The sequence below is a fragment of the Bos indicus x Bos taurus genome, chromosome 3, assembly GCF_003369695.1.
Source record: "Bos indicus x Bos taurus breed Angus x Brahman F1 hybrid chromosome 3, Bos_hybrid_MaternalHap_v2.0, whole genome shotgun sequence".
Lineage (NCBI taxonomy): Eukaryota > Metazoa > Chordata > Mammalia > Artiodactyla > Bovidae > Bos > Bos indicus x Bos taurus.
In genome coordinates this window covers 44,109,218-44,126,527 of record NC_040078.1, presented here as the reverse complement: position 1 = coordinate 44,126,527, position 17,310 = coordinate 44,109,218, and the positions used below count along the sequence as shown (strand labels likewise).

Sequence of the window (17,310 nt, the reverse complement as noted above, 5' to 3'; positions counted from 1 at the left end):
TACTGGAGTGGGTAGCCTTTCCTTTCTCCAGGGGATCTTCCCAACCCAGAGATTGAACCCAGGTCTCCCACATTGCAGTCAGATTCTTAACCAACTGAGCTATGAGGGAAGCCCAATCAGATGTAAAAAAGTATTTATAAATCATTTATCTATTATAATGGTATCACCAACTCAGTGGACATGAACTTGGGCAAACTCCAGGAGATAGTGAGGGACAGGGAGGCCTGGTGTGCTGCAGTCCATGGGGTTGCAAAGGGTCAGAAATGACTTAGCGACTGAACAACAAAATCTATTATAATTAGGGCCAATGTCCAAAGTACATATAAGGGACTCATACTACTTAATAGGGCCTTCTTCAGTGACTCAGTGGTAAAGAATCCACCTGCAATACAGGATACGTGTGTTTGATCTTTGGGTTGGGAAGATCCCCTGGAGAAGGAAATGGCAACCCACTTTAGTATTCTAGGCTGGGAAATCCCATGGACAGAGGCTAACATGGTGGGCTATGGTCCATGGGGTTGCAAAGAGTCAGGGACGATTTAGTGACTAAACAACACCACCACCTTAATAGCCAGAAAAAAAAAAAAAAAACCTCCCCCAAAACAAGCAAACCCAAGCAATTTGATTATAAAATGAGCAGAGGATCTGAATAGACAGTTTTCCAAAGAAGATATACAATGGGCAATAGATATAGGAAAAGATGCTCATATCACTAATCATGAAGGAAATGTAAATCAAGACCACATGAGGTATCACCTGACACCTATTAGAATGATTATCCTCAAAAAGACAAGAAATAACAAGTGTTGACATGGATGTGGTGGAAAGGGAACCATTGTGCTCTGTTTGGGTATGGAAACCTGTGCATCCACTGTGGAAAACAGTAGTTTTCTTAAAAAAATTAAAAATAAGAGTGCCACATGATCCCATGGTTCCACTTCCAGGTATTTATCTAAAGAAAACTAAAACACCAACTGGAAAAGATATATGCCCCACTGAAGATATATGCCCCACTGTATTCATTGCAGCATAGTTTGCAGTAATCAAGACATGGATTCAACCTAAGTGTCCACTGATGGATGAAGAAGTAAAGAAAATGTGGTAAATATATACTATGGAATATTATTCAGCCTTCAAAAAGAAGGAAATACTGACATTTGAGACAACATGGATGGATTTTTAAGGCATTATGCCAAGTGAAATAAGTCAGCCAGAGAAAGATAAATATCATATGATTTCATCTATATGTAGAATCAAAGAAACAACAGCAATAAAAAATCAAATTCATAGAAATAGAGAACAGATTGGTGGTTGCCAGAGGTGGGGAATGACAGTGGGCAAGATGGGTAAAGGGGGTTGAAAGTCACAGATACTCAGTTATAAGACAAGTAAGTCCTGGGGTTGTAATGTTCATATAGAGACTATAGGTAATAATACTGTATTGTATGTTTAAAAGTTGCTGAGAGTTGATTTTAAAAGTACTAATCATAAAAAAGAAATTGTTAAGTATGTGTAGTGATGGATGTTAACTAAATTTATTGGGATCATTTTGCAATATATATAAAAATATTAAACCTTATGTTGCATACCTGAAATTAATATAATGTTATATGTTGATATATGTCAATTATGTCTCAATCAAAAGGGGCGACCCATTGGCTTATAGTGCTTAGGGGGCTGGTTGCTACTGCTGCTGTTTAGTCACTAAGTTGTGTCCAACTATGTGCTATCCCATAGTCTGTAGCCCTTCAGTTTCCTCTGTCCATGGGGTTCTCCAGGCAAGAATACTGGAATGAGTTGCCATTTGCTTCTCCAGGGGATCTTCCTGACCCAGGGATGGAACCCACCTCTCCTGCTTGACAGGCACAGATCTTTACCACAGATCCACCTGTATAGCCCAAGGGGACTGGTAGCGGTGGTTTAGTCACTAAGTCATGTCCAACTCTTGCAACCCCATGGACGGTAGCCTGCCAGGCTCCTCTGTCCATGGGATTCTCAAGGCAAGAATACTGGAGTGGGTTGCCATTTCCTTCTCCAGGGGATCTTCCTGACCCAGGAATCAAACCAGGGTCTCCTGCATTGTAGGCAGATTCTACAGTGGGGAGCTGGGGAATAGTATAAATATGGTATAAAAAGATGTAAGAAACTGCAGCAAGAGCCAGGTCATGCATTCAATGGTGTAAAATTTGAATTTTATTCAAGCAAAATGGGACCCACTGGAGTAGTTAAAATCAGGAGCAATATGACCTAAAATAAAATATTTTCAGAATATTTAGGATGCTGGGTAGAAATTGGATAGATGGGATGGGGAGGGTAAGTGTGAAAGTGGAGCAGCATTTAGGAGTAATCCAAGAGCAAAGGTGAGGCATGCCGTGGGTTCAGAGAAGGCTGGTGACAGAGGTGGATGAATTAGAGTTTATTTTGAAGGCAGAAGCAATAGTAAGTACGAATGACTTTAATTCTGAGATCAGAGAGGAGTGGTAAGAGAAAATGGAAAACACTTGTGTTTCTAATTTCAATATGTACTGATTCTATATATGACCTGTGTAGAAAAATAAATTTATCTTCTCTGTCCTTCATTCTCAGTTGCCTATATTGGCATCATCGGTGGTTAGCCTGTATTTCCTTGAACTCACGGATGTCTTCAAACCCGTGCACTCTGGATTCAGCTGCTATGACCGGAGTCTTAGCATGCCATACATTGAACCCACCCAGGAGGCGATTCCTTTCCTCATGTTGCTTAGCTTGGCTTTTGCTGGACCTGCAATTACGGTAAGAATTGCCCCCAAATTGTGTTTGTCAGCCCCAGAAGACTAAGAATGACCACATTTATGTAATAAATGAGGTGTCTCTGGTGGCTCAGATGGTGAAGAATCTGTCTACAATGCGGGAGACCTGGGTTTGATCCCTGGGTTGGGAAGATCCCCTGGAGTCGGGAATGGCAACCCATTCCAGTATTCTCACCTGGAGAATTCCCTAGACAGAGGGGCCTGGTGGGCCGCTGTCCATGGGGTCGCACAGAGTCGGAAGGACTGAGCAACTAATTTTCACTTTCATGTAATAAATGGGTTAAAAACAAACAATAAGTTTCTGATACACTTCCTCATTAATGTATTTCTCATGCATTCATGGAGAAGGAAATGGCAACCCACTCCAGTGTTCTTGCCTGGAGAATCCCATGGACAAAGGGGCCTGGTGGGCTACTGTCCATGGGGTTGCACAGAGTTGGACACGACTGAAGCGACTTAGCATGCATGCATGCGTTGGAGAAGGAAATGGTAACCCACTCCAGTATTCATTGCCTAGAGAATCCCATGGACAGAAGAGCCTGGGGGCTGCTGTCTGTGGGGTCGCACAGAGTTGGGCACGACTGAAGCAACTTAGCAGCAGCAGCAGCATGCATTCATACCATGTCTCAAGTCTTAGAAACTGTGGGAAAGAAACAAATAATTCTATAGCCAACAGACTTTGTTCTCCAAAGTGCATGTTGCTATCAATTTTAGCAGATTAGCACTTTTTATTGATTCTTAGCCCTGAGTATGCACAACTGTACAGAAAAGAGGGTACAACTCACATTCCTGTCCACCACAAAATAAAATAATTTAGATTCAGAATAAGCATTTGGATTTTAAAATGTTTAACCTAAAGAAATGATGTAACCTATTGAAATTGAATTAGAAATCTAGTTATTTTTAGTTTGCTAACATACAAATTGGGAATTAGATATTTTTCAATAAATGTATTAATAAATAACACAAACATAGTCTTTATAGCATCTCTTTGGCCCCCAAAACCTACCTAAAAGGACAAGAATCATGTTTCAGGGTTAATAATATTTATTTCTAACAGCAGGAACTCTTTACTTTTATGATGCTAATGAATGTCAGAGGAAGTGGTCATTAAATAAAAAGTTGTATTTGAATGGAGTTTTTATAGGATCCCCTAAAGAACTGGTCTCTTCTGGTTCATTATATGGCAGTTTTAGAAAAGTCTCTGCATTGACCTTTTGTATACCCTTGGATTTGTTTCTTTTTTAATTTCCTCACATTAAACAACAGCATTCTATTTACACTATAAATTACATGAAATATTATCAGAAGATAAAACTGAAATTTAATTTTTCCTAGAACTTCATCATACTTAAAAGATGAATTTTGAGACCTTTTTGTCTCAAAACACTTTGTAAGTTTTAAGAAATGAGTTATCTGAACTTCAGTAACTCCAGGATGATTGGAACTGTTAATGATGTACTTGGAAGTAGCTGAGACTCTGACTAAAAGCATATTTAACATGCAATATTGTTCAGAGTGGGCTGCTTTGGTGGCTCAGACGGTAAAGCGTCTGCCTGCAATGCGGGAGACCCAGGTTTGATCCCTGGGTTGAGAAGATCCCCTGGAGAAGGAAATGGCAACCCACTCCAATACTCTTACCAGGAAAATCCCATGGACAAGGAACCTGGTAGGCTACAGTCTGTGGAGTCACAAAATCAGACATGACTGAATGACTTCACTTTCGCTATTGTTCAGAGTAACAGTATTTTCTGGTCATTTCTCTAATGACTTACCAAAAAATCTATTATCATCCAGTTATTTGACAAAAGCAAAAAGTATACATGTTTTAAATCTAGTAGACCAGAAAGCATTTCTCCTAATTGGAATATAATGCAAAAATTTATTGTAATTAATATATTTGAAGTACAATTGTAAAATACAAATGCTTGTGACTCTACTGAAGAGACTATGATGACATTTCATCAGTTACATAATTTCTTCTTTATATACCCAGACGTCTTTCTTCCCTGGGTCTTAGACTAAGTGGCTAGGAGAACACATCTAATTGTGGCTTTTCCTGCCAGCATCATTTATTTCACACTGATCCCTTTGCTGACACTGTTACAGGTCCTGTCAATGACCTTGGCCTCATTATTGTGTTCCTGCTTTTCTGACTCCCTCATTTCCAGTAATAAATTCTCGAAATGCAATTAAGGATGCTTTCTGGGAGATTCTGAGTCAACACTTTCTTTCTTGAGCCTTGAGAAGTGAAAGGACAAGTTTGCTCTGACTACCTCTACCAAGCTGACCTGGGGAACCCAGTGCCAACTCCTTCGGCAAAGACTGCCTGAATTCCCAGGTTGCCCCTGGGCCTCCTCCATAAGCTGTTGCGTGCCTCTTTATGGGAGGAGAGGCAAACTAGGGAAATATTTACACTGCTAGGTCCCTGATCTTCCCCTTATCATTCAGGATATTCCAAGATGTCAGTGATTCTTTTCTTCCACACTTCCTTCATGGATTTTGAGTAAACAACTTGATGGTAAAACTAATCTTGACTTTATGGACATCAAATAACTGTCTTTTACATCTTACTCTCTAAACATATATCTTCTCTAAATTTCTAATTTCATTTTCCCTTGTTTTAAAGCCTTTTCCCAAAACATTGGTTTTTATTGTGTCTGTATGTCACTATAGTCGTAAAATAGGGGTCACCAACCCCAGGGCCATGGACCAGTACCAATCCATGGCCCGTTAGGAACCAAGCGAAGCTTCATCTGTATTTACAGCTACTCCCCATCACTCACATTACCCCCTGAGCTTCACCTCCTGGCAGATCATTGGTAACATTAGGTTCTCGTAGGAGTATGGACCCTACTGTGAACAGTGCATATGAGGGATCTAGGTTGCTCGCTTCTTATGAGAATCTAATGCCTGATGATCTGAGGTGGAGCTGAGGTGGTGAGGCAAGCTGGGTGGTAGTGGCTACTACTGTCTCTCATCACCCCCAAACCTAGTTGCAGGAAAACAAGCTCAGGGCCCCCACGTATTCTACATTATGGTGAGGTATATAGTGATTTCATTATATACCACAGTGTAACAATAAAGGAAATAAAGTGCACAATAAATGTAGTGTGCTTGAATCCTCTTGGAACCATCCCTCCCCCCATCTGTGGAAAAAGTGTCTTCCACAAAACCAGTCTGTGGTGCCAAGAAGGTTGGGGACTGCTATACCAGAGCCATGATTCTGTCTCTAAACTTACTACATATGTTACTGCTCCAACTTCTTTCCCTACTCTTCCTGAAAGTGAAAATAACAGACTCTAATTCCCTACGTTCAAGGATGCCATTTTCTTTTTTTTTCTTTTTTGGCAGTATTAATCTGTTCCAAAATGGAATGGTGGGGGAGCCAGAGAGGCAGGATGAATTCTCCTTTGAAAATCACTTTCATAGTCCATTGGTGTAAGCAGAGGTGCTTCTTATTTTCACCCATTCATATGAAGAGAAGGCAAAGCAAAACAAAAGACCACACATGGGTAGTATTCTTTAAAAGGAAGTTTATATTCTTTACAAAAGGAAGATCAACTGATATTTTTATACAGGCATTTACATATAACTCATGTGATGTTTGCTTCTCAGGTTTAAAATTTTTTTTAATTTCTTTAGTTATTTTTGGCTGTGCTTGGTCTTTGTTGCTGTGTGCTGGCTTTCTTTAGTTGGAGCAAGCAAGCGGGGGGCTACTCTTCATTGTGGTATGCGGGCTTCTCCTTATGGTGGCTTCTCTTATTGCAGAGCACAGGCTCTAGAGTGCACGAACTTCAGTAGTTGTGGGACATGGGCTTAGTTGCTTCATGGCATATGGGATCTTCCCAGACCAGGGATCAAACCAGTGTCCCCTGAATTGCAAGGTGGACTCATAACCACTGGACCAAGGAAGCCCCTCAGATTTTTTTTTGATGCTGTGAAAGATATTTTAAAAATTACCTGCCTTTGTATTGTTACGCAAGAAATTGTAAAACTTCTTTTGTGTCTGTGAAATGTATATTCTTATTTTTTGAAACTGTCTTTAAATTTTCATCTTTAACATTAACTTTTAACTTACTTTTAAGTGATAATTAAACAAGCATTTTGTTTAGTCCTTTGGAGATTCTCAAGGAAAATAGCACAGAATATTAAGGCTTTTCATAAATCTTTCTGAAATCTATATGAATAGAAAACATGTGTATGTTCTCTTCCCTGGAAGTAAAGGGATTAAAGAGTAAGCATATCCAGTTTTATAGAAGAATTGTATTGAAATTTATTATTGTTTCTGGGAGGTAACCTTAGCTTTAGGAGAGTATATACTCTCCTTTAAGTGGCTTTTCCAAGGGCAGTGTCCGTATAATAATAAGCAATGTATTTCCTCTCTGCATCTCCCCTGAAACAGTCACTTTAGAATCTCTTTCAAAAACCTGTCCATGATATCTGACATGCACAAAATGGTATTGTTTCTTTTCAGGATTGTATACGGCATAAACAGAATATTGTGAGAAGATACTTGTCATATACTGTTTTCTATTTCCAAATGACAACGGCAACAAATAATTCTGTTGTCAACACCTAATCCTTGAAACCATATTGCATCACAACAGCATGTCATTCAGAATGGGGAGACAAGCAGGCATATTTGAAAATACATCAGGAAACATCTATCCTTTCCCTGAGGAGAATTCTATCTTTAAAGCAAATTAAATCATTTTGAAAATGCATACAGTGACATGTAGGTCAAGGTTAAATGAATAGTAGTGTGAAGAGAAAATTAATGTGCTCCTTCGGGAGTGGGAGAGTTGGATGATGTCAAAATACTGACAAGAAACCTCCATCCATAATCAAACCAGGATGTGAAAGCACTCTCCTGACATATGAGTTTTGAGCTTATTAAGCAAATAAATGAAAACTCTTGAAATTTCAAGGTCACTTGAGATAATGACTGCTGTGTTATATGACAAGAAGCATTTCCCTAATGACACTAAACAAATAAATTCTTGCATACTTTAGCATTCAAGGATAATATGTGAATCACTATTTACATGTATAATTAAAAAGAAACAAAATTATTCACAGAATTATTATTAAAGAAATGAAAATGAAATGAGCCTCTCAATGCATTTCAGGACACATTTCAGAAATGAGTGGTTAATTTTCTTGAAATGATGAATTTGGGATAATCATGATATTATTCCACTTGCATGGTGCAACATGTCACATCTATCTGTGCAGAATATTATAGAATCTTTTGTGTTTCTATGTCTAACTTGAAGTGATAATGTAGTATGGTATTTTTCAAAAAGTATAATTAACTTAGTATTCAATGATTTGAAAAAAAATTCCTTCTGATTATTTATATAGTTATCCATAAAGGAGTTTATCAGTGTATACCACAAGATTTTCACGCTTGTAAGGTTATTGGTAGAATTTTATTAAGAAAATTGTTTTTATACACATAAAGGTTCCTTATAATTGTACATACACCATATGGAACTAAATAGATCAGACAGAACATTTGAAGCATAAGGTCATAGATTTAGTCATGAGTTTTAAAAATCATAAATTTAAGTACTTTATAAAATAAATGTTAAGTAGGTGTTGAGAACTGGGAACTATTCCTTGGAAAATATATTTCAGTTCCCAGTCACGGTGATAATCTTTAAAGTGACATGATCACTTATACCTAAGGGACTGCCTGTTCCCAGTTTCTCACTCTCACATTTTTAGCCATACTGATTCTAATTTCACAATAATCTCTGAGGCACAGTAACCCCCAATATTTGATTTTTTGCATTTAAAAAGCCACATTATTTCAAGTCTTACTTTTCTTAATAACTACCAGCCCAAATGCCCAAGGTAATTAGCCAATGAGAATCCCACAGTGAAGGTAACAAAAGCAAACCCTGCAATGTGGGGCACTGTGCTAGATAGTGAGAATAAAAGGTAAAACAAAAAGATGATTTCCCCGCAGAGGGTCACAGTCAAGTGAGAAATAATCCAGCTATGCTAGAGGGAAGGACAAGATACTAAGGGAGCCACACAGAAGGGGCATACTTCAGTTTAGGATATAGTAAGGGATTTCAAGGGAAAGTTCTTGACGGAAATGATGCCTAATGTATTGAGTTTGTCACTGATGTCCTGTGTCTTAGAATCCAGCAGCAAGTGTGCTGTTCCTTATCATAAGTATGGTCCTCTGTTTACTGAAAACACATTTTCTAAATATTTCATTCTTAAGACGTATTACTCACTGGTAGTGGTAGTTGATATAGTTGCTAAGATGTGTCTGATTCTTGGGCCCCATGGATTATAGCCCACCAGACTCCTTTGTCCATGGGATTTCCCAGGCAACTGGAGTGGGTTGCCATTTCCTTCTCCAGGGGACCTTCCCTACCCAGGGATTGAACCCATGTCTCCTACATTGTAGGCAGTCTCCTGCATTGCAGGAGTATTTTTTATTGCCGAACCACTATTACTCAACATTACTCAGTATGAATGGATAACTCTTCAGAAATCAACCACATCAAATTCTATTTCAGTTGTCCTGGAGCATTTTCATCCAAATGTTACTGCTTACCTAGATAGATTCTCTTATAATCTACATTCTCCAATAGGATAGTTCCTAGCCACATGTGACTATTTCATTTTAAATCTGATTGATTTACATTTTAAATAATTAACTAAGTACAATGAAATGAAATTAAAACTTCAGCTCCTTGATTGCAGTAGCAAAAAAATTTCAAGTGCTCAATAGCCAACAGTGCTATTTCAAGTGCTCAATAGTGGCTGCCATATTGGACAAAGCAGAAAATATGTCCATCATCACAGAAAATTTTAGCAGATAGCTCTGCTTTAGATTGAACCTTTCTACTTTCATGTCTGCTTTACATGGGTGATCCTTCTGCCCAATTCCAAATTTTATTGAAATAATATGCTAATAAAATATTCCTGATTCTAACTCTGGTACTTATTTTATTCTCTCCTTGGGCATCTTGTTTTCATAGTTTTAAGGATAAAATGTTAAGATTCTAGGTGTCAGATCAAAATCAGTCACCATGTGATTAATCAGCTAAGTAACACTGGGTATTGTTGGGCATAGGGCCAAAGTCTGCAACCACATTGCAATGCCAGGACGCTATCACAATTTTGACCAGTATGTAGGAGCACAGAAGATCCAACTACGCTAGTTACAATTCCCTGATTACTTCTCACTGCTTCTGCAAATTCTCAGGAGAAATCCTCCCATCTCTAAAGTGCCTACAAAAGGTACATCTTTACTTAATTTAATTGATGGCATGTTAAGAGATAACTTCCCCTGCAGGAGGGCATGGCAACTCACTCCAGTATTCTTGCCTGGAAAATCCCATGGACAGAGGAGCCTAGCGGCTATAGTACATGGGGTCTCAAAGGAGTCAGACACGACTGAGCAACTGAGCATACATATGTAAGAGATAACTTATATAATTCATCTGCACCCGTTGAATCCATTTTGAATACCCTCTTGTCTTCACAGATTATGGTAGGGGAAGGAATCCTCTACTGTTGCCTGTCCAAAAGAAGGAATGGGGTTGGCCTGGAGCCCAACATTAACGCTGGAGGCTGCAACTTCAACTCGTTCCTTAGAAGAGCTGTCAGATTCGTTGGTGGGTGTGGGAAACCACAAAGAAAGAAAATGTTTTTCAAATAGAAATGTTATATTTAATTACAGATATTATCTTTAAAGCTGTAATTTAGATGTATAGTGTCAGGTACATGATGAATTTTACATTATACGAAAAAAAAAAAACTGTTAAAAACACCCTAATTTAAGTTTTGTATCCACAATGTATTATAGTTAAGGTCCTTGTTTTGAGAGCCAGTATGCCATGCATTTCAGTTTATTTTTGTCTTAGCTCTGGTAGAATCATGAATTTACTTTAAAATGGTTTCTTGGATCTGGGTTCATTTTTTAAAATGGAGAGTAAATATCAGCAGACCAATATAAATGGATAACCCTTCAGAAATTACTTTAGCCACATCAGTGATTCCATTTCAATTGTCCTGCGGTGTTTTCATCCAGAAGTTACTGTCCATGGAAATGTCACCATGCAGCACAGCATCAAGGCTATTTTTCCTTGGTTATATCATCTAACTCTGCCTCCTATTTTTATGAGACCTACAGAATATCCATAGGCCTGTATCAGAGTCAAATGAGCATCTAAACCTTCATCTCTCTGATTAGCATGTGACTATCTTAATATTATTTGAGTCACAGACCTTTCTTTTTAACTGAGTTGAAAAGTCAAGCCACAGTACATCACACCACTGTGAATGTTTTAATTCATTCCCAGTAAATCAGCAAAAAGTTATTTTCACCTGTAACCTCTCAGTTCAAAGGAATAGGTAGCTTCATTTAATACCTAATAGAAAATTAAGTACCATCATCTCTTCCACTGGAGAAAAAAAAAATCTGGTCTAAATCATGCCCTAGACTCTGCCCCACTAAGAAAGGCACATTTTTGCTCCACAAAGACTGTATGGCAAGAATAATCCCCTTACCAGGATCATGAACTAAGACCAAGAAGTAAAACTTTAGGACATCTAGCTGATCTCAGAGGAAGTTTTCCTAATGTAACACAATGCCGTGGCAAAGGGGCACATAACCTCTCTGAAAAACCTCATGACTATAAGGATGCTCCATCTTATCCTAGAGAGCCCAGTCCCAGAGTCAACCATGCCCATGCCCTGGGGGCCTAGAGATGGGTAGGTTTCCTCACTTACTCATACCCCTCCCCAGGATCTTACATGCTGCTAGGAATTAGAATATAGAAATAAAGGTCCAAGGTCACGAATCTGAGGTGAATAAGTAGAGAAAGAACTGGGAGAGCGGTTGTTAGGTGACAACAGGCAGAGAAGGAAAATGCAAAAGGGGCCAGGCCAGAAGGAGAACACTGTCGGGTTACCTGGCTGCCTGTCACAGTGATTTCTATGAGCAAATCGTGAATCAGAATCTCAAGTCAGAATGACTCCAGGGTGTAGAGGGAGCAGGTAGGCTAGACTCCCAAGGATAAGACCAGGCAAGGAACGTGAAGCAAGAATGGAGTTCGAATGTACAAGCCTGCATCAGGGTTTGTCAGTTTATGATTTCAAACTGGTCCCAGAAGAGAAAAGAAAGAACTTAATCAAGAGATTTAAGAATGCCATTTCTGTATTCCAAAATGAAGGAAGCCTCCCACAGCCCGGTACTTGTATGATTATTTTTTTCACCATAGGGCTGGCTTGCTGTCTTCTCTGTTTTAATTAGCATTCCTGGTATGCTAGTCATCTGTACGTAGTCATACCAGGAACCAATCCAGTAGGGTTTGCCTACTGTGTCTGGGGTGAGGAACTACTGGGGAGAGAGACCTGGGAGTACAATTCTGCTAAGCAGTTTGTAGTGATTTTGAATTTTGCTTCATTCCCCGTATTGAATCCTTTTCAAATCACACAGTTGTCATCTTAACATGTTCCAGGTATCTGTCAAGTGACCTACAGTTAATAATATTAAGAATTGGCCTGATATAACCAAACAGACAAAAATCCTTCAAATGACAACTTTGGAGATACTCATTGCCTTCAGCATCTGTTTGGAAGTTTAGAAATTTTCTTCACTATCTTCCTGAAATAAACTCAGAGAAAATGATCACAGTAGATGTCAAGGTTGTTATGTTACTGTGTAATACGCAAGACTGATGATGGCACCACACTGGCATCAAGTGCTAGCTTGGTAACAGGTTCTTTCCTTTTCCTTATAGGTGTTCATATCTTTGGACTCTGCTCTACAGCTCTTATCACAGACATTATCCAGCTCTCCACAGGCTACCAGGCACCGTACTTTCTGACTGTGTGCAAGCCAAACTACACCTCTCTGAATGTGTCTTGCAAAGAGAATTCCTACATTGTAGAAGACATTTGCTCAGGATCTGACCTTACAGTTATCAACAGCGGCAGGTTAGAAATGGAGATTATGAAAACTTCCATGTTGGTGTTTTTATTGTTCATGAATAGCTTGGGGTATCATCATAGGCATACTCTTTTCAATCACAATGACTTAGATTTTATTTTTCTTTGCAATTCTGTGCTCTCTTTAGGGATGATACCATAGAAACCCATTGGTGGCTCCTTCCAACTCCTCCTGTCTCTCCAAATTTCAGCCAAATATTCATTCCACTCAACTTCATATCACCAAACCCCAGTCATGTTCTATAATCTCCTCTATACTAATTATGGGTTTAGAAAGAAAGAAAGTGAAGTCACTCAGTTGTGTCTGACTCTTTGCGACCCCATAGACTGCAGCCTACCAGGCTCCTGCGTCCATGGGATTTTCCAGGCAAGAGTACTGGAGTGGGGTGCCATTGCCTTCTCCGAATTATGGGTTTAGGTTATCACAAATTGGTTTATTTTAGATGTTTATAGTTAGTCACGGCTTATAATCAGTATGTGTCATGTAGTGACTTAAGTAGAAGACTATATATGATATTTCCAGCTCCGTTACATATTTTATTAAAAAAGAAATCATATGAATTTTCCTTTTGGTAGAGTTTTAAAAGAAATAGCATCTACAATTGCATGTGTCTCCTCTGAATAAACCCAGAAAGTCTGTACAGCTCCTGACCTTGCATTTCAGAAAATAAAAACTGAAAAGCTTAAGAAATTACCAAAGCATTAAACTGTTTTCAATCAATAAAAAAAAAGACAGAAACTTAGATGGCAAGAGAAGTTCAAAAGAAATAAATTACAGAAGGGTGAAGGCAGCAAAAGACTGATATAAGAATTTTATTTTTCATTCAGTCAGTTCCCAAAGATTGATTTAAGGGTCAAAAATAATTTAAATACACTTGAAGAATCAGAACCTGATATTATATAATTATATACATATGGTCCATTCAATTCAATTAATTTTGAACTTACATTTAAGACTTATATTCTATATTCTTTCTCAATTTTTCTACATTATCTTGTCTGTGTTGAATAGTAATCCATTTTATTGGGTACCAAATAATTAGGAGGTCATTAATAAAACTGAATTTTTCCCATTTTTTATTCATTAAAAGATCTCTGTTCTCCTTCTGTCTTTCACAGTTCTCTGTTCTACCTCTCACACCTTGCTTCTTATTTAACTAAACAATATACTTTGCGATTCTTGAGATAATAGTCATTTTAAAGTGGGATAGAGAAACATTTTGCTAAAATTAGATTTTTTTCCCTATGCTTTCTAAAGTGTAAAAAACACTTCTAGACCCACTACTGTGAGAATGTAATTATTCTTTTAAATATTTATGTAAATGAAACCATATATTTAGGAGCATAGAGAAAGTTTAAAAGCATTAAAATCTAGGTTTTATAGGCTTTTACTTTAACCTGACATAATTATAACACCAATAAACAGTTATAATGCTTTCCACCCCATTTCTGCTTTCAACCAGCATTCCAATAATGTAAAGAAGTGATCCCTTAGAAAGCTAACACTTTATACTGGAAAGTGTATCACTACCCTTCTTTAATACTAATGGTGATTAACAGTGTTTATTTTATCACTCAGATCTTTCTGCCGAAAATCAAACAGAAATTAAAGTTATTGCTTATTACCTTGCAGCTTTTTAGTTGAACATTTTAACCACTCAGTGTTCTTGAGATAATTGTTAGCAGTGTATCAGAAATAGAAGGCATAATTTGACTTCTTCCTTTGGCAGAAAATCATTCCCTTCTCAACATGCGACCCTTGCTGCCTTTGCAGCTGTGTACGTTTCGGTAAGTAACTGGGTCTTTTTCATCAAACTGTGTCCTAGAGAAAATCAGAGAAATGAGTGTTGTCTCCAAACACCAATTAGATTATATTACAGCTGGGTAATAACAGAAGAGTATAATGGCATAAAAAATAGAATTTAGTATAAACAATATAACAGTAAGATAATTTTTGAAATAGTCATAGTATTCATTTAGCCTTGTATCTCTTTTAATGTGATATTATACTTCATGAGAGAGTACTGTGAAGTACATGAATGTTAAAAACTGTAAAACTGAAAGAATTGCGTTAAGTATATACACACAGCATACACTTTCGTTTCAATCATTATGTAACAGCAAATTCTAAGTAAGTGTAAGTTGATAAATGCTCTGCAATGAATTGTCACTATATCTTATTAATATAATAGTTTATTAGATTTTATGTGAAAAAATGGATTGAAATTAAATGACAAGTAACATGGAGACTAACCAGTTATCTGGCTAATTCTACTGCTTTAATTTTTTTCCAGACTTTTGTGTAATCACATAAGTGGTCTGTTATTTATTTGATGGATTTTGTCAGGCATCTCTTTTTTTTCAGGTACAGAAATTAGCCAGAGCAGGGGGAAAGGAATAGTAAAATTGACATCAAGTGTATCAGAGATTTGAGTTTACCTTTTTGTTTGATTATAATGGAATGGAAAAAATGACCTTTTAAACATACTTACCCTGGTCCTTTCATTTTTTAAAGATGTACTTCAATTCCACACTAACGGATTCCTCTAAGCTTCTGAAACCTCTCTTGGTCTTCACCTTTATCATCTGTGGAATCATCTGTGGGCTAACACGGATAACTCAGTATAAGAATCACCCAGTTGATGTCTACTGTGGCTTTTTAATAGGAGGAGGAATTGCTCTGTACTTGGTAAATAATTTACTATTATTCAACAAAGCACAGTTTAAAAAGGAAAACATGCACAAAATGTCTTGCACTATAATAATTTACTTCCAATGTAGTTTATATCTATGAGAAAATCCCTGGCTCCTTCTCCATTCTAAGCCAAAACATATATTCTACTTTCAGTAAAATCATTTATTAAACTCATACATTGGGCCAGAAAAGGTGATTTTAGAAAGATTATCACATTTTCCCTTATCACTCTCCCACAAAAAAAAAAGTCAAGGACTGCTATTACTAGTATAATTTTATAGATGAGGAAAGTAAGTTAAAGAGAGTAGAAGTATAATGGAAAAATTATATACTTTGCCCAATAACACAAATGTGGCACCTGGACATAACTGTAATCCAGCTAATATTTAATTCTTTGTGTGTGTTTGTGCTCAGTCATGTCTGACTCTTTGCAACCCAGTGAACTATAGCCTGCTAGGCTCCTCTGTCCATGGGATTTCTTAGGCAAGAATACTGGCTTGAGTTGCCATTTCCTTCTCCAGGGTATCTTCCCAACCCAGGAATTGAACCCATGTCTCTTGCCACCTGTATTGGCAGGTGGATTCTTTACCACTGTGCCACCTGAGAAGTCCCACTGAATTCTTTAGCAACCTTCATTTCCAAACCTGATCTTCCTTTAAGGGAAATATCTTCAGCATAAGGGAACTGAAATTGTCCATTTCATTCATGCATTCATTACCTTAACATTTATTCAAAATCTGATCTGTGCCAGGTACTATACTGAGCATCACAGCACTGATAAATAAGATTTATCATTTATGAGTTTATAGTGCAAAGATTAAGAAAAGTATAAATGGTTACAATATGTTAAATGACAAAACAGGGTATAAACAAAGTACTTTGAGGATAGCAAACTGCCTAAGGAAGCTAAGGAAGGCTTCACAGAGTTATACTCATGTTTTTAAAACATGAGAGTTTCTTAGGGTTAAGAAAGGAAGAGGGCATTCAAGCTGAAGAAACTACATATGAAAAAAGATGGACATATGAATGATCAAGTCTTTGTGGAGGGTGAGGGAACAGAAGGAATGAGAGATAATGGCCACGTTTCTAGTTTGGAAGACCAGCAGATGGTGACTTCATGAGCTGACTGAATGGATTTGTACAAGCTGAATTTAAAGATCAATAGGAAGTTGAATAGTTGGGTCTGGAACTTAAAGGAGCAATGACTGGTGGAAGATAGATTTGGAAATCACGAACATTATAGGTGGAAATACCACTATAGTTATGGGAATATATAAAATTGCCAGGTCCTAAGAATTAAAGTCTGACAGTGTTTCTACTGTTTCCCCATCTGTTTCCCATGAAGTGATGGGACCAGATGCCATGATCTTAGTTTTCTGAATGTTGAGCTTTAACCCAACTCTTTCACTCTCCTCTTTCACTTTCATCAAGAGGCTTTTGAGTTCCTCTTCACTTTCTGCCATAAGGGTGGTGTCATCTGCATATCTGAGGTTATTGATATTTCTCCAGGCAATCTTGATTCCAGCTTGTGGTTCTTCCAGCCCAGCGTTTCTCATGATGTACTCTGCATAGAAGTTAAATAAGCAGGGTGACAATATATAGCCTTGACATACTCCTTTCCCAATTTGGAACCAGTCTGTTGTTCCATGTCCAGTTCTAACTGTTGCTTCCTGACCTGCATATAGGTTTCTCAAGAAGCAGGTCAGGTGGTCTGGTATTCCCATCTATTGAAGAATTTTCCACAGTTTATTGTGATCCACACAGTCAAAGGCTTTGGCATAGTCAAGAAAGCAAAAATAGATGTTTTTCTGGAACTTTCTTGCTTTTTCCATGATCCAGCAG

The 17,310-nt window shown here is 37.8% G+C and overlaps 1 protein-coding gene across 1 annotated transcript in view; it reads left to right on the top strand.

Annotated features, from left to right (window-relative positions):
* PLPPR4 (phospholipid phosphatase related 4) overlaps window positions 1-17,310 on the top strand; it is a 55,138-nt gene that overhangs the window by 29,041 nt on the left and 8,787 nt on the right. Inside the window, exons 2-6 of the mRNA XM_027536425.1 lie at window positions 2,587-2,772; window positions 10,306-10,435; window positions 12,566-12,761; window positions 14,504-14,561; window positions 15,289-15,462. Coding sequence (XP_027392226.1) covers window positions 2,587-2,772; window positions 10,306-10,435; window positions 12,566-12,761; window positions 14,504-14,561; window positions 15,289-15,462 — 744 coding nt within the window. The remainder of the gene's footprint in view (window positions 1-2,586; window positions 2,773-10,305; window positions 10,436-12,565; window positions 12,762-14,503; window positions 14,562-15,288; window positions 15,463-17,310) is intronic.